A 22,979-nucleotide genomic window follows, 5' to 3' on the forward strand; every position below is an offset into this window, starting at 1 on the left:
TGTCGGCATTAAAGCAGACCCTTAATCTTCCGGATCTTGACACACGACGGAAATATTTCCGTCTGTCTTTTTTTCACTCCCTTTACTATTGTGGTTCATCTTTTTCATCTGCTCCCATCTTACCCGCCCATTATCTGTCCACCCACAATGACCATGTATGCAAAGTGACTCCCATATTTGCTAGGACCAAAAAATTCCAAAATTCCCCTTTCGTGTTATCAGTGAACGAATGGAACGCCCTACCTCAAGATATTGTAACAATCACTAACCCGTCTGCCTTCCAATCAGCCCTGCGTACATTTTTAAATGTATAAAATGTTCAGCTGCCACTTCTTGACTGGCCTGTGTTACATATATGTATAATTTCTAAATTTCCATTTAACCGCACCCACCTGCCACTTGTGCCTTGTTCAAAAGTGCCATGTACAACAAATATGAATTGTACCATGTACTCTCGCCCAAATTACTTCTCGGTTTTTTTTCCTCTTTTTTTAATCTTTCTTTTACAAAGTGTTTCTTCTACCGAAATCTGTGCTTGTTGCCTTCAGTCATTTTTATTACAATATCATGTGTGAATTGTATCCCCCCCCCCCCTATGTAATGTCTCTCGGGGCCTTTAGGGTATTGAAAATAAAAAATAAAATAAAAATAAAATAAAACGCAGATGCTGAGGTAACTAAAATAAATTGGACTCTCACAATTTCGACAAGAGGGCTAGGGGCGAAATAAATGAGAAAATAATGGAGGTTAACAAGAATGCAAGACCTGGTTTGCCACCCCACAGTGGAGAAAAGCGTAGTCATAGGTAAAACGACAAGACCGTAGAGAGAGACAGAGAACACAGACACATGACCTCAGCCGGTCGTGATCACTGTGCACTATCACAGGACAGTATCACTAGCGGCACAATGAACATCAATTAAGACCAAATGCATTTGTACAGGTCTGTTGTCCCTAGAAGCTGCAGTAGAGCATTCGTCGTACCCTGCTACAATGGCTTATGGGATCCGCATTCTAACATGGTCTGCTCTGGTAAAGCACTTTAATCAAAGCGAGCTAGGGCAGTCGCGATCGATCGTCTCTGTACATCGTAGCGATGACAGTCACACAATGAGTTCAAGTGTTGCACGTGTTGAACCAATTCGACAAAGCATAGCGAAAAGTGAGGCAACTGTTATTCAAGGCGCATAAAGTAGCAATCACATTTGTGGTTTCGCCCAAATGTTTGTACATTCACAGATACGCACTCGCTTTGACGAAGTACACACGAAGGAAGCGCCACTCGACTAGCACGCGTGAAGACTACGACGAGTCAAGTAGGCTCTATAGCTTACTTATAATTCAGCCACATGCCCTGGGACCTTCAAACGGTAATCTACCACGCATAGTCCCCTCACTATTCTAGCTGCTGAACGTTGTTTGGTGCCCGCACTTTGATATAACCGCGCTACTGACGATGATCTCAGAATGTAATCGAGTCTTAGAACGTGAGGGTGCAATGTGATTGAAACGCAGCAATGCTGTTACGATAAGATTTTCGTAAGAAAAAAATTCCCCCGAATCCTAGGGCTTGATATCTCATTTGCGAAGGCGGGCGGCCAACGGAAACAAAATTGCTACGGAAATAAAGCTTTGTGAATTCGGCCCCAGATTTTTATGCGCAGTCTTCAGTCACCCATTCCGTTCGGTTTGCGGCATAGCAGATATTTGATTAAGCGCAATATCCGAGCAGACACAAACAGCGTGCCACAATATAAATCGACAAAAAAGTTCGTGAAAAGCGTAGAGCACTCACAGTATCTTGAGCTTCGGGACGGCACGGCAAAGGTCGTTGGGTACCGAGCTCAAGCGTGCTCTGCTCAGGCGAATCTGCTCCAGCGAGTGCGTGCCGTTCAAGTCCGGAAAGTGTTCCAGTGCCCGAGCTTCTTTCACCAATCTGCCGCACAAACCAGGAGCAGCGTTCAGGCGTGGACACGGAAGGCGATGCATCAAAAGAAGCATCGAAAGCTTGCAACTGTATGAGTGCAATATAATCGTTTCGGGCGTCGAGGATCGCGACCGATACGATGTTTCAAAATGCATAGCACCACAGGGGACAAAGGACACACCGAAATGGGAGGGTGGAACTTCGGAATAATTTTGATCGTGTAGGAATATTTAATGCAAACCCAACTCACAATGCACAAGCGTAATTCGGTCTTTCTTTCTTTTCTTTCTTTTTTCACTTCGCCGTCATTCTAACGCAGACGGATCGGTCAGGGATCGAGCCCACGTTCTCGTGCTCATCAGCAGAACACCATATTTACTGAGTGACCACGACATGTCGCCGTACCCTGCAGCCTTTCATTTCATCAGACGTAATAGTCTACAACTTTTGTCAATAACATGGACGCCACGCTGCGTGTGACACGAGCTGACTCTCACGCTCGCCGCTTGTAATACCTTTCCGTAGTCAGGAGTTTTCTGGGCCTCAATAAATTTTCTTTATGCATAATCACACGCTAAATGCTACACAAAAGAAGAAAGAAGTTTGAACGCAGTCCGTAGCTGAATAAGAAGACAAGCGGTGAAATGTTCAGTAGTTTGAGTATTTAGTTATTCTGGTCAGGGGAAACGCCGTGCGCGGTGAGGTTAGTCTTTCAATAGTAGGTCAACTTCAGAAAACGTGAAGCCACGTTCTGCAGCACGTTCACGCAGTTGACATCTAGAGCAATCATCTAGAGCAAACCCAGAAGGAAGCTACGTCAGTTATACAAAAATCCTGCGGATGCACTCACAGCCTTTTCAGATACGGCAGCCGTGAAAAGGTCTTCCTGTCGAAGGACTCCAGCGGATTGTTGGCCAACTCGAGTAGGGTCAGGCCACCATTGCTTCTAAAGGAATCCTCGCCGAGGAAACGGATCTGGTTGTCCGATATAATGCTGCAAAGAAACAGGCACGTACAGCTCGTACACGTCCAAAAGTTGCAACCGGCGGGAGGAAAGGATCGTTCTAGCATTGAAATTGATCCTTCAAGAGGAGGTTAGAATGAACAGTTTGGTTGGCTAGAGATTAACCGAGCGGTGCGCCGACTTTCTCGGCTAAAGTCTCTTGCACCGCCTTTTCACCTTACACTCTACTAACGAAATGAATGTCGCCGACGAGCTCATCCCAAAAAGCCCAAAGAAATTGCAGACGCATACCCGGGTTTGTTCATTAAAAGATCCCCTAAACGTCATCTCTCGTACCAAGAAAACACTGTACTGGTAAAAACATATTATATGAAATATCTGACAGAAAATGGACGTCTAAATGAAAAGGCAAAACCATAAATATGCCACTTACAGTTCTTTGAGCATGTTTAGTGAAGAGAGAGCGATGGGCAGATGAGTCAGCTTGTTGTGGCTAAGATCTCTGCAAGAATGAATGCAATAAAGTACGTATGATACGTCATTCCTGAACTAAAGGATTACAACATCGAGCGAGCACGAAGAGGGCAACTCACATCGCCTGCAAAGACCGCAAGCCATGAAAAGCGCGAGGATCGATGTCGCTGATATGATTCTTTCGGAGGATTCTGCGAGTGATGGACGAAGCAAGAATATGCACAATTATTTTTGTTTTCACAAATACGTAACGATCATGCTAAGCAATCATGCGAGAACGGTCTTGCTCAGTTTCTGTCAATTGTTCACTAGAAGAAATGGCATCCCCGTTTGGGTACTCTTAGCACAATGCTACAGGTAAAACAACTATGGTCTGAGAAGGCCAATAGACGAGCATACGGCATTTCTGCGTTTAATCTGCTCCATGGCCTGTGCTTCGGTTTGCAAAACCAATAAATTCTGAACTTGCTATATTGCCATCTTACAGAGTTTTGGGAAAACAATTCAAGAGAAAAAAATTCTCGTAAATGCGCAATAAACAAATATTTTTACACTTCAAATGACGCGGCTTTATCCCATGACTAACGCCCGTATCTTTAAGGCTAAACAAGGTTTATTGCACGCAGCGGTGAGTTTTAGCTTCACCTGCGGTGAGACAAGACGCAGTTTAAAACTGTGAATTCATTCGTACAACTTGGGTGTCGATGGAAATGTACGACACGAATGTTTAACAGCGGTGTAGCTATTACTTCATGCAGCGTTCGTGTTGTCTGTAGCGGCTATGCCACCGTATTAACTAATCACAAAAAAACTATAAGGCTATAGCCTAGGCACAAATCAAACACCCTTTATACGCGCATAAAGGTGCTAAAAGGTTTAGGCATCACTTTCTGAGTAAGTGCGATGATTCTGAAAGGGCAATTTTGTCACATCTGTTTCGAACTCTCGGTTTCAGAAGGCACAGACAATCGCCAACGCACTGAAGCCGAAATTCGGGAACGGTAGCTCCTGACGTGAAAAACAGGCACACGCATCTGATAGCTCCTAGCCTATAGATTCAAGCACGCGCACGATGTATAGGATGCCCACTTACAGCACTTCTAGGCGCGACGCATTCCCGAATGCATGCGACTTCAGCTCCTTGATGAGATTCTCTCCCAAGCCTCTGCACAAACAAAAGAGAGAGACGGCGTCGGCGAAATGAACGTTAGTTACCCGTTTCAAAACGACTGTTAATGACAACTTGCGCTATCACAAACCATCGCGACCATACCTGCATTGTGTGCGAACGAATTGTGAGCTGACCGTCGCATGGCAAGCGCTTCTAGGCGTTAGCGATTTTATTTATGGCTCCACTATTTGGAAATTGTTGCTGTCTAGGTCGGCGTATCGAACAAAGACTAGGGCCGAACTCGCTTGAGCAATACCAACGTGGCCAACACTTTTGGTTCAAATAATTTTTTCACCATCGTTTGCACGCTAGTACAAGTTTGTGCACTATATTATTGAAAACAGCGTAATTGCAGCTCTCGCTGCTAAGAGAATGCGGCCCTTCCTTATTCTTTATTGAGATTGCAGTGGTATGAAATATATTTTCAGCCAATGCGATAACATCCATGCAAGCCGTATGTACAAAGGTTTTTTTTTTTTGCGTATAAAACTTGCACAATTTCGTAAATTCACCTACTGCTACTCCCTGGCGCGGTGTTGTTGCATTCATCTTTCTTGTTAGCGATAATTGTGTCGTTATCTATTCTTGCACCTGGTGTAAGCTGTAGAGGACATGCTCACGCCGGTCGCATATGCTGAAAATGCGCTTTCTTTCCTGCTTGCTTGCTTGCTCGCCTGCTCATTTATTTATTTATTTATTTATTTATTTATTTATTTATTTATTTATTTATTTATTTATTTATTTATTTATTTATTTATTTATTTATTTATTTATTTATTTCACTATTTCATTCTTTACGTCCTTTCTTCCTTCCTTGCTTCCTTTCTTTCTTTCTTGCTGTTGCTTTCTTTCGCTGATTCCTTCGTTATTTGCTTCCCTTGCTGTCTAGGAATTACGCGCAGGAGAAGTGAGCGCAGGGAAACTTGAATACAACTGAACATGTTAACACAACCACGTGCTAGTTTGTAGTCAACGCTCGCTGTATACTTATGGTCCTTCTAGTCAACTTGTCTTTGGACGCATCTGTGTCTACCCGCACGTCACTGTCACTGTTTTCTGTCATTGCGAACTCCATAATGCTTATTACTGCGTAAAACAAGCAACCAGTGACCGCAGCAGAGCACTTACAAGGCTTCAAGTCTGGGAAGGGAGTGAATGCACTGCACGGGCACTCGCGACAGCAGGTTGCTGTCCAGCCACACCTTGCGCAGCCTTCGGTGGAAGGACGGTTCCGCCGCCGGGCTCACCTCCGTCAAGCGGTTCCTGTTGAGGTGCCTGCGCACCGACGAGACGCAAGAGACGTCACACGCTTGTGCACTAGTCATAAAGGGGCAGACACATTCATCGGTCGAGTCGTTCAGTCTAACCCGTGAGTGTGAATATGAGTGAAAGCGGTCGACGCTGATTTTAGCGAATCTTAGTTGCGATTAAGCTTGACTGGTCCTTATTTCTGTTGATTTTGAGTCCGCGTAAGCAAGGCTCAGTCTGATCTTAGCGACGGTATACCGGGTGAGCCAGTCTGGGTCTGATTTTGATGAACCCTGCGCTAAATATGTATTCTGCGCGGGTGTATATGAGTTAGATCTACTTATGTTACCATCCTGTGGCTCTAACTAGCGCTGTCGATTTGAACACTGGAGCATGGGTAATTCCAAACCATTATCGTGATGTCTTTCCCATTAATTAGCATGACTGTCGATGCGAAAAAAAAAATCACACATGGACCCGATGACAAGACAATATCCTGTGTACGCGTCTTAGTGTGGTTGTGCCTCCTTTTGATCCTGGGGGGGGGGGGGGGGTAAATCACCTTCGTGCATGCGGTGAATTACAATGTCTACAACCGCATGCGTAGATCGCTGTCCGGGAAATTGATTAATCCCGACATAGAGGAATACGAAGGGCTCTGCCCATCGTTTTCTTCGCCACGACTTCAGCAAAACTGACGTCGGCTGTTCAACCAACGCGAGCCATTACAGCCGAGGCAGTTGCCTATTATTAAAGACACGTATAACACCGCATGCTAGACATAAGCTTTAAGAAAACGGCAATACAAGTAGCTTTCGACTCCTGCTTGTGAAAACTTCTTTGCAAACTTCTTTACAAACACTGCGTAGCGCGTTCTCCGATTCACAGTGGACGCACATGCCAGCATGGGCATGGGAATGCACGCACGGTTTTATATTACGTTTCCCGCTGTTACAGACGTGCATCTTAACCTGTCCTCATTAAGAGAGCTAACGAGGCTGCAAGAAGCGCGTGAGTTCCTTTTCTCGAAGCTTACAATGTTTCCAGTGCAGGAAGTTCTCTGAGTGCCTCCCATGGAATCTTCGTGAAGTTGTTGGCCTCCAGTGACCTGCACGACATCGATAAAGCAAAGTACATAGATATTATGGAGTGCATGAAGCAACAAAGGTGGGTTCGTGAAACATCCGTCATGGCACATGGCACGTACATTTTGCGCCAGTCACAAATTTCGTTTAGATTGCCAGCTTTTGTTACTATACCATCTAACAAACATGTGCTGTCGCCGAAAACACAATGCCCCACCAAATACTTAAATACAGTACCGTGTAGTCTTCAAAATAGGCTCCGTACCAGAACCTAGCAGACGAGCAATCAGAACCAGAACAATGAATTAGCTACAGTAGCTCTGAAAAATAAAACAAAGAAGTGCGTCCAATCTCTATCTTGTCGCTGCATGTCACGCATAAACATAATGCAGCGCGAAACCGGTATCGAACGGTTGCTTTTTCTTTCGAATATGGCTTCGTGATACAAGTTCCTGAGGCATTATTTCGCAGACGACACATCAGTGCGTTACAAAGAGTATATCGCAGTATACACCCGCATTACCTAATTGAAATTTCAAAGAGTCAAGTGGTCGCTGTGTTAGACAATTGACTTCGATCACAGTGCAGCCACAAACCATGCCTGATAACGAGATAAACGGATAAGATCAAGTGTTAAGGGGAAGCTTTAGGTCGGGGCTAACTCCGATTTTATATTCGAAAACATTTAAAATGGCCAAGCGCTTTCATGAGAAAAGTGCGGGACCGTATAATGAAAGTTATTGTAATTGAAAGAGAATGCGAATTTCTATTGACTGCAGCTGGTAGAATATTGATTTAGGACTTGGAATATTTTACAAAATTTGACGAAAACCATCAAGTTTAAGGGAAGAACAGAAGCACGAAGTTTATAGAGCCGTAACGCAGCACACAATACGGATATCGCAGTTCTGTAAACTGCATCTGTTGACGCATCTCCAGCGGATAAATATGGTATACGAATTTAGAACTCCCGTGAAATTATTACAAGGCTTGCGAAGCATTTGTAAAAGTCTTACTGACAAATGAGTGGCATACTCTAGAGCGGTGTATATTGCATCAACTTTGCCCACTTTAGATATCCTAATGGGTACAGCTTACAGAATTATGATCTCGTTATTTATCACTGAGTTACAAAGTTCTAAACTTGGTAATTGTTCATTTTTTTTCGATTTTGCTACATTGAATTTTCACTTTGCAATTTTTAACATTCTTCTAATGTTACTTCGGCCTAAACAAGATCTGCTTTCTACAGTTACTCGAGTTTAACTTTTCCTTTCAAGTTCAAGAAGCTTCACCGAATTGGTGCTGCGGTTGCCAATTAATCACATTTCTTCTTTACCGTGTGTTCAGATGGAAGCTCCACAAACAAACCTTTCTCTTAATACCTCAGTCGATTCTAGAAGCCACTCCACCCAGATAACGGAAGAACCCTGGAGAATTCATTGATTCAGATGCAATAACAAACGCTGGCAACTGTATTCTCGTCTGCATCTCCACCATAATTACTGTGGCAACCGATTCAAGCATTATAGCATCAGATGATTTGAGTGTATTCTTGCAATAAATCAATTTTCATAAATCAGGGCAGCCGGCCAACATAGAAATAAAACAAAAGCTGGTTCTGTGGATGCCGATCGGGTGAACAGAGCCAGCCTTGTGCTTTCAGCAGCCCTACTTTTCAGCCAATCGTACAACTGCATTTCAAAGCCTTCTGTAGAGTGCTTCCCACGGACCACCGATATATATCATAAATAACTTGAAGAATTCACCTACTAGAGGCCACCGGAGCATTCACGTAGTACATACAGCCATGTTGAAGACCATGGTAGGTCAGCACACAAACATTACAGCATTTACAACATGTGTGATATGTGTTTTTCGCCAACAAAACACTATATTTCGGGGCAGGACTCGTGTCGGTGGCAAGAGAGACAAACCACAAAGAAAAGAAACAAATTACTACAATTAATCATGCCATGACCACAGCGTATAAGAGGTATTTGAGCAAAATCATTAACGTTATGGTAGTCAGACTAAGAATATGCCTCTGTTCTGGCAGGGAGGGGGAATGAAATTAAAAGAAGAGAAAAAAGAGGCGGCGTAAGTTATTCATGACATCAGCCCCCTCATATTAACTATTAAAAGTAAGGGAAACGCTGCTTTGACTACGTAAGCTGTGTCACCCAGACTGATATTTCACACGCACGTCCTTGCTGCCATTATCGAGCGCTTGCATTTGCTCGGTGCTTGCATCGTAAAATAAGCGCCTTTGTTATAGTACAAGTGTAGCAAACCGCCCTCAAGCGTATGACGTAATTTCAATCAACGTTCACGATCAGTAAGGCGCAAGTAAGCATACACCAAAAGTGCTGGTACTTTACGCCACTGATATTTCCTCAGCCACGTTCGAAAACCTCCCTAATGTCCTGTAAACAGCTGTTCGCAGCAGAAAAAAAAAAAGCACCGACGCGGAGTGATGATCCCTTTCGCGGCGGTTTAAGCAGTGCACAGAAAGGACACACGCGAATAAAGAGAGCGACGCAGTGGGGGTGTCAGCCGCATATAGAAACTACAAGCATCACTCGCAGAGACAGCGAGCATATGTGATCAGAAATTACTTAGTTGAAACAAATCCTGACACTAGGCAATTATATTATGAGTAATCAGTATTTGCCAGTGCGCAAGAAAGAGCTAGGTTATCTTTCACCTGTGTTGAAGGTTGGACTCAAAGGAAACGTTGCTTTCTTTTTCTGGTTTCCTTTTTGGCCGGTTTGGTTTCCCCGGGTTCTTATCGTCTTGGGTATTGCTTTGCCTTTATTTTCGTTCCCTTTCGTATGCTTAACCTCATCAGATGCGATATGTATTAAATCGTGCTACTCATCAGCAAAGTTAGTTGCAAGATTAGCGCTCGTCCGTGCTTCCTTGTGCCCTTCGTATTAGCCGCACTCGGCAGTCTTGGTGACACAGGCAGCCTGTAGAGGGAACCAAGATGGACACGTACTGCCGTTCCCCGATAGAACTGGCACTCACGTATGCGCGCTAAGAGAGAGAAGGGAGAGGGAGGGAGGCGGGGCAAATGCTCGAACCTGGGGTCAGCGCAGGCCTCACCTCTGGAACCGCACTTGCGTCAGCACAAAGCGGCGGCAACGGCGGTTCTTCGGCTACCCCAATGGAAGCGAGACTCGCGCTAAATTGGATTCCCTTTGTTAACTCTGGCCGCACCAGAAATGCATGTCCGCGGTGCTATGTTCTGCTTCTGTGCCAGGACAAGGAGTGGGAAAAAAAAGATTGCTCGCGCCAGAAGGCAAAGTATTTTATTAACGAGAAACAAGCTTCCTGGAAGATCGCGCGACAACAAAACAGGAAATAAACAGGAAATAATAATAAGGCGAAGGCAGATAAAATCAATAAAGCGGAGTGAAAGCGCCGCGTTTTACGACGACGCCTTGCATTGCAGCGTGTGCTAACTACTTCCCTGGCGTCTTAACCTAATTGAGATTGACTCCAAGACGGGCAGTCGTAACACTGCATTGAAGGGTCAGTGACCTCTAAGGAACTGTCTCTTACGGAGTACATGTTGTCGCGCCAGCTTATTTTGATCTGGTAAACGGCCTCTGAGTGACTTAGTTGCGGAGCTTTCCTTATGTTTTGTATTTGCTTTTCATTTTCATTTTGGGCTCGGTGCCACGTTACCTGTAGCTACATGTTTTGAGCAAATGATGCAAACTGCTATTTCTGTCACAGATAGAGCACACGATGACAAAACAATCTAACCGCAACAAAACTGCTTGACAACTTCATTCTCCTCAGTAAACAGCAGACCAGCGCACAAGATTAGCATCGTGAGCTTAGAGAAGGAAAAGGATGTGGAATGTCCAATAATTGAAAACAAGCTCTTAAACGGCTACTAGCCAGAATCCTTAGCATAAGTCTGGCCACACGTCGTACCTTTGTCAACGCTTTAGGCAAGCGCTGCCTCTCACCAGTCAACGTTATAGGCCTTAGGGTTTACATAAACTTGCCCTCACTATTTTGGTTCGGCAACAAAGCGTGCTAATCGCCCCCTTTGGGTACGTTACTGTCCCTGGATTTCTTTTGGAATTCTTGTTTTTATTAAAGATGTTATGTGCACAATATCATGTCAGGGAAGATGAACAGCCGACGCCACACATACAAGGTGCTTTATTTTATCGCTAACAGAGTTTTAAAATATCACCCGTGACATAGAGCACCATTCTACTACTTCAGCTAGATTACTCTCAGAGGCATACAATATTTGCGCAAAAATGCAAGTCAATATTTGACTAATTAAGAAATACTTGCTAATTACCATTTAAACTAATTATTTTAGGCCAAATACGGCAATCTACAAATTGTGGCCGGTGAGTTCTAAAGTCATATACGCAAGGAACGAATTCTGAGGATGACAGCAGTTCTGAGAAATGCGTTCAGAGACATTGCGACAAAACGCATTGGTATTTCAGTAACCTTAGATATTCCTTGTATAGAAAGGCGTTTTGGTAAGAAAATAAGTGGTACAACTGTGCAATTTTGCTGCAAGTTCGACTTCGCTTATCTCGAAACTGGTGCTAGTTTCAAAATTCCTTCCGAGTGGGTGTGCTTTGTGAAAGCACTGGCTTCTATTCGTGTATCGCAATGTGTGCGCTAAAGCAATTATTTGAAAAATCAGTTAGCCAACTTTGCACAGTTATTAAATCATGCGTATTGATTTGCAGTGCAAGTAATGTATACTTCTTCCAGTGTTCAAGCTCATTAAGCAGACTTGTGGTAAATGCCACAGGCCATGTCCTAAAAATTTGTTAATTTTAAAATAAAACACCCTCTATAAGGACCAACCTCCCCTTCAATAAAAGGAGTGTCTTTTGACGGAGCATATTGATTAGATTACACATGTAGAAGCCTGATAGCCAACAACTTCAACCATATTCTGATTTCACTTTCAATCCGCATTAGTACACGCATTTGCGACCTCTTATAACAATAAACAGTTCATTTCTGTAAGAAAAGTAATTACATGAAGCATTCAGAGACAAGTTGACCAGTAAACGCTGTTCAGTAATTAATAGGGTCAGAGTAGCAGAGAAGAGCGCTCAAGCTCAGGTCGACATCTCAGTCATTCCTGTCAATAAAATCTGTCTCTATTCTACGCCACTGAGAAATCCCAAATTACACTTCAGGCTTTACTCTCATATAGCCCTCCAGAGGGCAATTCACTGCGACGAATAACATAGGAAGCGGTGTCAAAGATAATATCATCGCAGGACATTTTTTTAAGGAAGTTGTCACTCGCGCCCTCTTTTTAGAGTTTAATGCATGTGATACAAAGTGATACACCGTAATAATGTTATATACAACTATTAATAAACTTAGTCAGCAAAGATATGAGCGATCGTGCTATAACACGTATATCTCCTTTCTTTAATTACGACAAAGACCGCCTTACGGCAAAAAAACATTGATGAAAACTTATATACACTGTCAAATGTCGGCAAGCGAAGTCAAGATGACTCAATTAAAAGGCCTTGCTGTATTTCGGTTTGTCTTAGGATTGCATTCGTATTTATAACATGTACTCATTGAATCGTCTTTATTTTTCAAGATGTTTCACGTCAAAAGAGAAGCGAAAATGTTGTTACATCATTCAGTTAATTTTGCATAAATACAAGTGTGTAGGGTGGACCATAAAACAACGTTTGAGGACTGCACAGTAAATCCTAGTCTATTTTCTTTAACCAGTACCAGCCTTGGCTACTTGCAAGACAGGAGCAGGTAGCCCTAATGCAAAAGACCCAACGAACATGCGCTGGACAGTTTTTGGCCGATCTGCTACATTGCAGTATCGATGACACTGACACCGACGGCAACAATCAGTGCGAACTAAGCATGCAGGTGGGGAAGCAGGAACAGGCGACTGTTGACGACAACAGAAAACAACCATACTATATATATAAACCATCGAGGAGTCAAGATTTATGCCGAGTGAGCTCGTAAGCAACATTTGCGTTGTGGTGAACGCGGTTTAAATCGTGAAGCTGGGACCTCAAAGAGTTGCGACGTAACGCTAAGGCATTTCTCTCGCATTTACCATTGCATCACGACTTCATATTTAATTTCACATTATCGTCAGCCTATCTTTATGTCCACTCCAGGACCAAGGCCTACCCCAGCGATCTCCAATTACGCCTGTCTTGCGCTAGTCGGTGCCGATTTGCGCGTACAAATTTTCTGATCTCGTCACCCCACCTAAGTTTCTGCCGTCCTCGACTGCGCTTCCCTTCCCTTGGCACCCATCCTGTAACTCTAATGGACGGTTATCTGCCTTATGCATTACATGGCCTGTCCAGGTCCATTTGTTTCTTTTAATGTTAACAAGAATATCTGCTATCCCCGTTTCATCTATGATCAACACCGCTCTCCTCTTGCAGAATGGAATGATTGCACACCTTTCAGCGGCAGCGCTAAGTTCCCAGACAAGACTTGGTAACGCTGCCATGTGCAGTCTAATCCATTATTATTATTCTCCAAGTTTCCTTGTCATGGGGGGGGGGGGGAGGGATCAGGGTACCCTGTGAATAATTGACCTGGATAATCCTGCCTAGACTGTAAGGGCTGACTGGCGATCATGAACTCTTGTTCCCCTTGCCAAGCTATTCAAGATTACCTTTGTCTTCTGTATATTAATCTTCAACCCTAGCCTTACTCTTTCTCGGTTAAGGACCTCAATCCCTTGTGGCAATCCATCCCCAGTGTTGCTTAACAAAACAATGCCCAGCAACAGTGGGGACGATGTATTGTTCATAAATAGCTATGTTATCGGTGCGAGTAATTAGGTCTTAAGCGTCATGCAGCGCGCGACTGAATACACGGCAGCGCTATCGTAGCATTTCCTGCCATTTATACACGGACGGTTCCACCAATTCAAACAGCTATACTGGAGCAGTAGTTGTTCCATCAGATGCCGTCTTTTTACAGTTTAAATATTCGCACAAAATAACATCGAAAGCAGCAGAACTTGCACCTCTTCAAGGTGCACTCAAGTACGCGCTCCAGCAGCCACCAAATCGTTGGGTTATCTTCTGTGATTCCAAAGCAGCCCTACAAACTCGGCAATTTGCATTACGTCATGGGTTACACGAGCCGCTATTGTACGAAATAAGGCACGATCGTAATCACGCGCTCGACATAGGCCACTCCATTGTACTTAAGTGATTGCCAAGCCATTGCGGAATTGGCGGCCGTGGTAGCGCAGGTGGAGCTGCGCGTTCGGCTCACCAAAGACACCAGCGGGTTCCTATACCACTTTCAAGAACTGATGATGCGCGACAACTTCAAGCACTTGCTCGCCACATCACGCTTCTACGATGGAATTCACCGGGTTTCACCAACACGCGTTTGCACTTTCTTGACTCTAACTTGCGACTTCGTTTGCCACCTAGACTCTCCCGTCATGAAACAACTTTACTGTGTCGCGTGTGGTTGGGCGTTGCATTTACAAATTCCTATTCATTCTTGATAGGAATAACCAACTGTGCGGAGTGAAATTTGTGTGGGTGCAGTGAGACTGTAGAGCACCTTTTGTGTCACTGCCCATCCTTTGACAGTCAACGACGTGCTTTCCAAGCGAAACTCAACCTACCAGACAATAGAGCGCTCTCAGAAGAAAAGATCCTCGTGCAATGGTCTATGCGTTCTTGCATGCAAAAGGCCACAAAAACTCTTCTGCGTTTCTTGAAGGACCCTGGATTGCATGAACGCTCGTGAGAGCGGAGATTCTTCTGCGACTACTTGTGAATGACTATTATTTTCTTTGGTCTCCTTATTTGTTCTTCCCTTTCCCCCTCCCCAAGTGTAGGGTAGCCAAACAGGCACGTCCTTGATTATCCTCCCTAGCTTTCCCTCTTCGTTCCTCTCTCTATCTCTTCCTTTTGCCATTCTCTGTCCACTGTCATGAACGTTAAGCAAGAAAATAAAGTAATTGGTCTCTGTTGTTCTCTAGTCATGCATTTTTCGGCGATTATCACTGTCCCTGAGTTAGGTTTATTTTGACTTGAAACGTCTTTCAGTACGGCAAACTGCGTGTAACAACAAAACATGTAATACTATTATGACCTACATCATTGCAACCCCACTACCTACGCGCCTTATTTTGGCGTCGTTGTGCAGAGGAACGAAGCCATTATTCGGCCGTGCATGTGTTGCGCGCACAGGTGGCGCTGCTGTCCCGCCACGCATGATGGAATCGGACCTAAATTTAGTCTCTGACCCGGCGTTCAGAGAGTCGTAACTCGGCAGAACGTCTGTCGATCTCAGCTCGAGTGGTTGCATTTGATTGAGCTCTTTCAGTCATAGTAGTTATAATCTATCATGCGCAAACCTGTTCTCATCAACAGTTACAAAGCCCAAAAGTGTGCACATTATTGCAGAAATTTCACTTTCTCGACTACGGTGCCTCCCCGTTCGACACCTAGGGTCCAGAAATAGCATGGAGAGACTCGGGAAGCAAGGCAAAGGAGTGCAAATTTGCGCCCACCACCTTCGAGCTCGGCGGGCCCATGCACTGCGAATTGGGAGCGAGCACGATTGCAAGACTCAGCCGTATAGGATCACTGCTAGTAGTGGCATAAGTTACAGCACGTAAGCTTTGTAATGCGTGAATGAATGTCACTTGTGTATTGGTTACATCATTTCTGTACATTAGTGGACATACACTATCAGCTTAACACACAAGCCATTTCGTGTACCACAATGCGGCTGCGTCCCCGATACAGCCCACCCTATCTTATTTTCCAGCACGCCGTTTTCTTTTCTTTCTCTCTTTTTCTCGTGGCTTTTAACATTTGCATATTCGACAATCTGAATGGCACCACTGCCACGTAGGTGTGCTATGTATTGAAGTCGAAGGACGTAGTACAAGGAAACGCTTTTTTAGTGCAAGAAAGCTACGCCATAGTCAGGAGGAACGCCTTTCACCTACGGCTGTGCTCTTCAGGTGTGTGTGTGTGTGTGCGTGCGATTTTTTTTTTACATTCACGAGGCTCGTCTGTTGCGTGACGTCCCCTTACCGATGGTCTTGATGTCTACGTGACTGTTGCTGCTGCAGCAGACTGCACCGCTTCCACCGACCATGTTATTTCTCTCTACTGTTCACGCCGCCGTCTTTACTACGGATACACAAGAAGCGCGAGTGACATTGCACGGAAGTTGTTGGTCCGCGAACACGCGCGCGTGCAAAGTGTTCTCGCTCGCTCCGTTGACAACTAGTCCCAAGGCGCTCCGTTCGCTTTCGGCGGAGATCGCGACTACGACGCGTAGAGTGTCGCGCACCTATAGGAACGCGCGTAATGCCTTCAGCCGCGCGATCGGGATGTCGACGATCTCCTCGCGGGTGTCATCACGCCGTCTAACATGTAGTGACGAGGGCTTGGTTTCCCTGCGCACGGTGCCTCAAGTCACGTCACGCCTATTTGCACGGACGCCAGAAACTGCGAATAATGTCGCGTACGTGAAGCTCCCCTCCCCCGAGACTGTAACGCGTACAGCGGCATGGTATGTCTTCTTCCGGCATCTCTGTCTCCGGGCGCAATAGGAAGCGATGATCCCCCAGTGCTTTCTCGTCAAGTCACTCCAGCAGCGGCAGCAGCCGTAGACCCGGAAACCCTCGACAGGAAGTTACAGTGTGACAACGCGCCGCGCGAGCCTAGGACTTTTTATACTGCTACACAGTCAGGCCTTAGGAGCAGACGCTAATAAGGTGGAACGACACATCGCACGCATTGAGCAGCATACAGGACACAGCGGAAAAACATAATGGACAACAACAAATAACTGATGCACTCATCTAGAGCAACGAAAAACGGAAGTCTAGACGTTTAAGCGCACCAATCACAAAGCAGCTAGCGCGCATGCTCAATAGGGAGCACTGTGGTTACCATCTCCGCTGATGGTGCCGTCGTTTTACAGGTGAAAATTGCAAGCCCTCCATCAACGTAGCGTTTTCTTGTCAATGCTGTTGGCGGAGGTTGCGTACTTATCTTATTTTTGCCAATAGCTGTGCAGATGTGCAGCAACAGCAGATCAGCTGTGCCTGTGAATACGTGGGCACTTTTACCACAGTCTACAAATACACTAGGAAGCTTGAACAGTCAAGTGCCTCTACGTTCATTTTGTCCTTTGCAAACTGTAATCCAGTTTTAAGGTGTATCTATTCACTACGCAACGGAAGGTCCACAGGAGGGAGAGGACGAGGGGGTGGAAAGTAAGGAAGGTAACCAGATGGGAATACATGGTTTGTTACTCTGCATTGGGAAAGAAAAATAAGGATAAAATGTAAAAGAAGAGAGATGTGATGTTTGTGATGCTTGGTCCGCATCACCGTTAAATATACAGGGTGTTTCAGCGAAGCCTTCCAAATTTTTCTCAAAAATTGCCTGTGGCAGATAGCCCAATTCTACTCCATGAGCTGGTCTAGCTACTCGAAGAGGCGGACACTACTTGGACGAAAAATTGGAATTCATAACAACTAAATAAAAAAATTCACTCATTAAGTTTTTAACTAATGGCCTTATGGCAGATATTGCAATTTACAAATTCTAGCGGGTGAGGCTACAAGGCATATGCACTTGAAGATAATTGTGCGGTATGACGCCGTTTACGAGATGTGCGGCGTTAAACTGCCAATAAGTACGCCGACTTACTTTCTAACAAAACGTCGTTTTGTGCATTGAAGCCCAAAAGTAACTGGGATGCAACGCATTTTTCCGCAAAGTTCGGAAATTATTATTTCGAAACTGGTGTCATCCTGTGAATTCGTTCCAAGTGATTCCATCGCCTCGCGAACTCCCCGGCTAGAATTTGTACATTGAGATTTGCGCCATAAGTTAATTATTTAAAAGTCAATTATGGCGTTTTGTTAATATATAATTATGCATTTCAATTTTTGCGCAAGGAATGTCCGTCTCTTCGAGTAGACCAGCTCATGGACTAGAATTATGCTATCTGCCACAGGCAACGTAAAAAAAAAATTTCTGAGTCTTCGCTGAAACACGCGGTACATATAACCATTGCCTACGAAAACGCCGATGCTGAGGTGCATGGCGGTGAGGTGTGAATGTGGGATATAATGGAAGAATTATGAGGGAAACCCAGTGAGACCAAACGCTGGCTCAATGCCCCGTGGAGCCTTCATCCAACTTTCCCAAGTAGCGGTGTCGCTATACACTACAATGCCAATGGGCGCAGTGAAACGTATGTGAGTCGGTGCAACCATCCTGGCTCTCCACCCGTTCAGAGAACTGCTCCCTTTCTTACCGCGTCTTTTCGACTCCATATTCCACTTCATGTCCCAAGCTTCGCTTAACACTTTTGGCATGCCGCTTCATGTCTACCGCTTGCACGGGAACGGGTACCTGGCCGACCGCATGTCAGGTGAACCCCGCCACACATTAGTTAACATGTGCAACACTGTTACACAGCGATCCGTATACAGAAGAACGCCGTGATCGACAGAGCAGTGAAGACGGCGATTGTGTGGCTGCGCGTGTCGCGCTTCAACCATACTGCCTTTCTTTTTACTGCAAAAAGTTGATAATCCTGTAAAGTCGATAGAGTTAGCAGAAGCCCATCCCCCTATTGCGGCGATTCAGGCATTCGGCTATTCGGCAGCATTCAGCAGGCGTCGCATGGCGTTAGACCCGGCAATGCCATCTCTTTGGCGCTTTGCAATCTAGCCGCTGTAGACGGTCTATGCTGATGTGCGTTTACGGAGACAAGCCGCGGGGTATATTTTATTAGTTAGTTGGTCGCTGCAGGAATATCTGTCCAAATGCTTGTTTTCCCTTCGTAGAATGGGCAAAAAAATATTACTCACAGGAACGTGATGCCATCAGCGCCCTTGAACGTGTCGTCTGGAAGCCACTCCAAACCGTTGTGCTCGAGATGCCTGGAAAAAATAGTGCCCACGAAGCTAAATGCAACCTGACGATCCCTTCTGGGAAAGAAAAGGCATCTTATCAGCAACTTATTTGAAACACAGCAGGAATACTGCATACAGCGCTTAAGCACCCATAATCGGATAGGCTGCAGCTAACCACGCAGTTATACCTCTACTCATAGCAGAAAAAGAATTCATAACAAGGGTGAACAAGCCAAGAAGTATTATTACTATTATAATTATTATTAGTAGTAGTAGTAGTAGCAGTAGTAGTAGTAGTAGTAGTAGTAGTAGTAGTAGTAGTAGTAGTAGTAGTAGTAGTAGTAGTAGTGTTGGTGGAGGCGCTGGTGAATCTTTTTGCTGTTGTCATCTCTCGCCATATTATCAATAAAATAGAACTTTTGGGCTACATATGTACAACAGCATCTGTCTGATTCTGATACGTATTCATTGCCGCATAGAAATCACAGATTTGTTTTTTTTTTTGAATACGCCAAGAAACGCACTATTCATTTTAAATGCAGAAAAGTCGGAATGTAGGCTACATTAGAGCTGACTAACCCAAAATCCCAAAATTGGCACTAAAGCAACAATAAAAAAGTAAAAGCAACAAGAAAATATCAAGAAGCTGTAAACCAACTGGTGTCTGATAGATTTTACTTCCACGCGTCGCTCAAAAAGAAGAAATCAATAAAAATTCGGATTTCATCTTCCTGAATTCCTGCGAATAGCTGAGAGGAACGACAGTAAAAGTTAGTGTAGTGGTTCTTCCCACAACATCCCGGCGATATCCAATAAAACGCTATAACGAAAGCGCCACTCAAAATATATCGTCACTGCCATTGTCTCGAGTAATCAATGATCTCACACTTATTCAATTGACCTGTTTTCATCTATTTGAAGGAGCCGTCAACCCCACAGTAAAAATGGAATAACTTTATACGTGCGAAAAAAGAGAACCCGCCCGACTTGCCGGCCAGGGATAGCTAAATCAAGATTGACTGCATGATGATAATGTCAGCGCTATTATTCGCCGTGCTTCACATCACCAAGCCCAGAGGTACCTAGTCGCTAAAACTGCCCCTCTCTCTCTCTCTCTCTCTCTCTCTCTCTCTCTCTCTCTCTCTCTCTCTCTCTCTCTCTCTCTCTCTCTCTCTCTCTATCTATCTATCTATCTATCTATCTATCTATCTATCTATCTATCTATCTATCTATCTATCTATCTATCTATCTATCTATCTATCTATCTATCTATCTATCTATCTATCTATCTATTTAATTACCTACGCTGCGAGCTCACTGTGGGTGCTCCTTTCCAACAAGCACTTCATTTGCATTCAGAGAAAAAAGAAGAAAAAAGAGAAAGAAAGGCTGTACATCAATGCAAACAGTGTAAAGGCGTTGCAAGCGCAACCAATCAACAGGCGCTACAACCACTCCTTTAATAGATAAAACAACAACTTAGGAAGGGACAAAGGACAAAGAGCGCATCCAAACGCGCATTATCCCAGGAACTCCAGCAGAACTAGAAGCGGCGCCCAAGCCGAGGGAACCGCTGCGGAATCGACAAGGACTTCGGAGGTCCTCGACCTGATGGAAATGAAGACAAACGACTGTTTGCGACGTGTCAAATGGGCACTGCGCAGCCAAGCGTCCTGGCGACGCGGCGGGCGACTACGATCACACGCGGTCTCAGTTTCTCTCGCACTCTCTCCCTCTCTCTCTCTCTCTCTCTTTTGTTTTTTCTATGGGAAGAGACGATATGACCAAACGCCCTCTGGCGGCTGAAGAAGAAGAACCAAGGAAGAAAAATAAAGCAACGAAATCGCGCCCACTGCCGGCAGAAGAAACCATCTCGCGAATCCTTTATCAGCATCACACTTCTCTCGGCAGTGCGAGTCCTTCCTGTAACGGCTCTCCAGCACTCTTCGGCCACGGATCAACAGGACGCGGGACGACAGCGAAATGAAGCAGCCAGCCCCTGGCCAAGTAATAAACGGCAATCATAAAGACAATACAAAGTTGTCTCATAGAAGGTACGTTTTCTCCTCCACTGTCGCTACAAGAGGAACGACAGAAAAACAAATAACTATAGTGCTCCACAGACAGTGAAAACGTTGAGAATACTGCTGTTTAGATATTTCCTTTTGTCTGACGCGCCTGTTCCAGGGAATGGTATCCGTCCCCGGCTAATCGAAACGCTGGCGGCGAGAGTGTGCAAGAGAGCGAGTGCGTGGCTGAGAGTGAGGACAAAGAAAGCTGATAAACACGAATAGAGCCCAGAAAGCACGTGCCCTGGATCATGACTCGCAGTAAGTCATTGCCACGGCAGCAGAAAGGTCGCGAAGGGAGGGGGGTGAATGACCAACAAATGCACTTGTCTTGTTCCGGCAGCCCGGGATTTGCGGATTCCTATACCTTCTCCGTATCGACTCTACGGACATCATGCGGAGGGCTAAGCTCTTTCCGTGCCTCCCCTAAGCACACAGCCATTCTACCGGTCTTTTATTTGTTTATCCACAGCCCCGGTTTCAAATGATTTCAGCAGTCTTCGGACTTTCGCCTTGATTCAAGCGTGGGAGCAAGTGAAAACTGAAGGAGCGCTTGATTTCGAAGTTTAGGGCAAAGCCCGAAACTCGCCTCCTCCTCAATGCGTATTTTCCGTCAAATGTTGTCCCGATATTTTCCTTTCTAGTATGCACCTGAAGGCTTAGAAGCGCACGCGTAAAATGGCCTCTCCTGTATTTAAATGGTGGAGTTCGAGGGATCTCGCTGAATGTTTTCTAGGTTCGCTGTCGTTCATAAAGTTCTGTTTCACATAAAGTTGCAAAATATCGGTGTTGCTTGCTCATACGCGCAAGTTACATAGATTTCGTCAATTTGAGTGAGCGTGCTAAGAAACATTTGCCGCTATCTGTCAGAGCCTGTTGTTTGTCAAGAGTCTTCACAGTATGACCCTAATTTTGCAATACAAAACCATGTCGCACATTTTCGAGAGCATTGTTTCTCTAACAAGAAGTAAACTAACTTTAGATGTATAGCTGATTCTTTATTTGTTATTAAAGAAACGAGGAACAAATATTGTTTACCTGAGGTATACATGTACAACAAGCTTTCTCGAGCTTGTAATTAACAGCCAGTTTTTCATAACCGAAGCCCAGCTATACTAAATGACTACAACGAGCCCATGTAGTTCCAGACAGAAACGAGAGAGAGAGAGAGAGAGAAAGAGAGAGGAATATTCACTTGAAATTGTTGCTATTGTTGATAGTACTTACTTGTTACTGCTTGTTCCTTGATACTATTCCGGGTGCTACGGGATAATTTCTCATCTCGCGAAGGCTCAGTATGAAAGAAGACCCATGTCTTCACCGCATCATACTCAGTGCTTTCTACATTTACTACTTTATGTACGAAATTCAGTGGACGTACTCATCAACGTTCCTAGGCGCCTGAAGCATATTCTATGTGACTGCTGCCGTCATTGCGAGAGGGACAATCTCTGAAGGCCTCGCTACACTCGCAGACCGACTCAAGCTTAGAGCTGCTGCATATTCTCGGCCCGTGGGAAGCACCGCCCTGACGCTGCGATATATGTGGGCGTTTCCTGATTTTCAGGGATATAAAAACGTTACCAGAACAGTGTGAACAGCTTAATTATTTTCTCTATGTACGTGCCTGTTTTTGATGCAGTACATGTATTTGCGTGATCACTGTGTATCCGTGTACGCATCTAGCATAATATTTACCGCTAAGCCATGCACCTGCTGCCAATTTCCTAATCCTCGGAAGAGCTCTCAGCAGTTGAGCGAGAATTTTCGTGCAGGGTAGAAAATTGGATAACTATCTCCCGGTAAACATCCCTGCCTTTCGCACCTCATTTATCTCTCCAGCGCTCTCTCTCCAACAACTTCATACTGCGTCTTTCCCCCTCAACTTGTCCACTACGGCCTTTCGATAAGGAGTGAGGAAATGTCGCATGTCAGGCGCTTGCACTGTCATATTAACATTGTGAGTTTTCTAAAGTTCTGAAACAATGTGTAGAATAAGTGTCCTATTCTAAGGTGTCCGAAGACATACATGCAGTTAGTTAGTTAGTTAGTTAGTTAGTTAGTTAGTTAGTTAGTTAGTTAGTTAGTTAGTTAGTTAGTTAGTTAGTT

The 22,979-nt window shown here is 44.7% G+C and overlaps 1 protein-coding gene across 1 annotated transcript in view; it reads right to left on the reverse strand.

Annotated features, from left to right (window-relative positions):
• The window catches only part of rk (G-protein coupled receptor rickets), a 173,437-nt gene that overhangs the window by 19,254 nt on the left and 131,204 nt on the right, over nt 1-22,979 (reverse strand). Inside the window, exons 3-10 of the mRNA XM_070536472.1 lie at nt 18,757-18,828; nt 6,821-6,892; nt 5,665-5,811; nt 4,459-4,530; nt 3,485-3,556; nt 3,325-3,393; nt 2,778-2,921; nt 1,796-1,936 (exon numbers count right to left, since the gene is read on the reverse strand). Coding sequence (XP_070392573.1) covers nt 1,796-1,936; nt 2,778-2,921; nt 3,325-3,393; nt 3,485-3,556; nt 4,459-4,530; nt 5,665-5,811; nt 6,821-6,892; nt 18,757-18,828 — 789 coding nt within the window. The remainder of the gene's footprint in view (nt 1-1,795; nt 1,937-2,777; nt 2,922-3,324; nt 3,394-3,484; nt 3,557-4,458; nt 4,531-5,664; nt 5,812-6,820; nt 6,893-18,756; nt 18,829-22,979) is intronic.

This window comes from Dermacentor albipictus, chromosome 3, assembly GCF_038994185.2.
Source record: "Dermacentor albipictus isolate Rhodes 1998 colony chromosome 3, USDA_Dalb.pri_finalv2, whole genome shotgun sequence".
Classification (NCBI taxonomy): Eukaryota; Metazoa; Arthropoda; class Arachnida; order Ixodida; family Ixodidae; genus Dermacentor; species Dermacentor albipictus.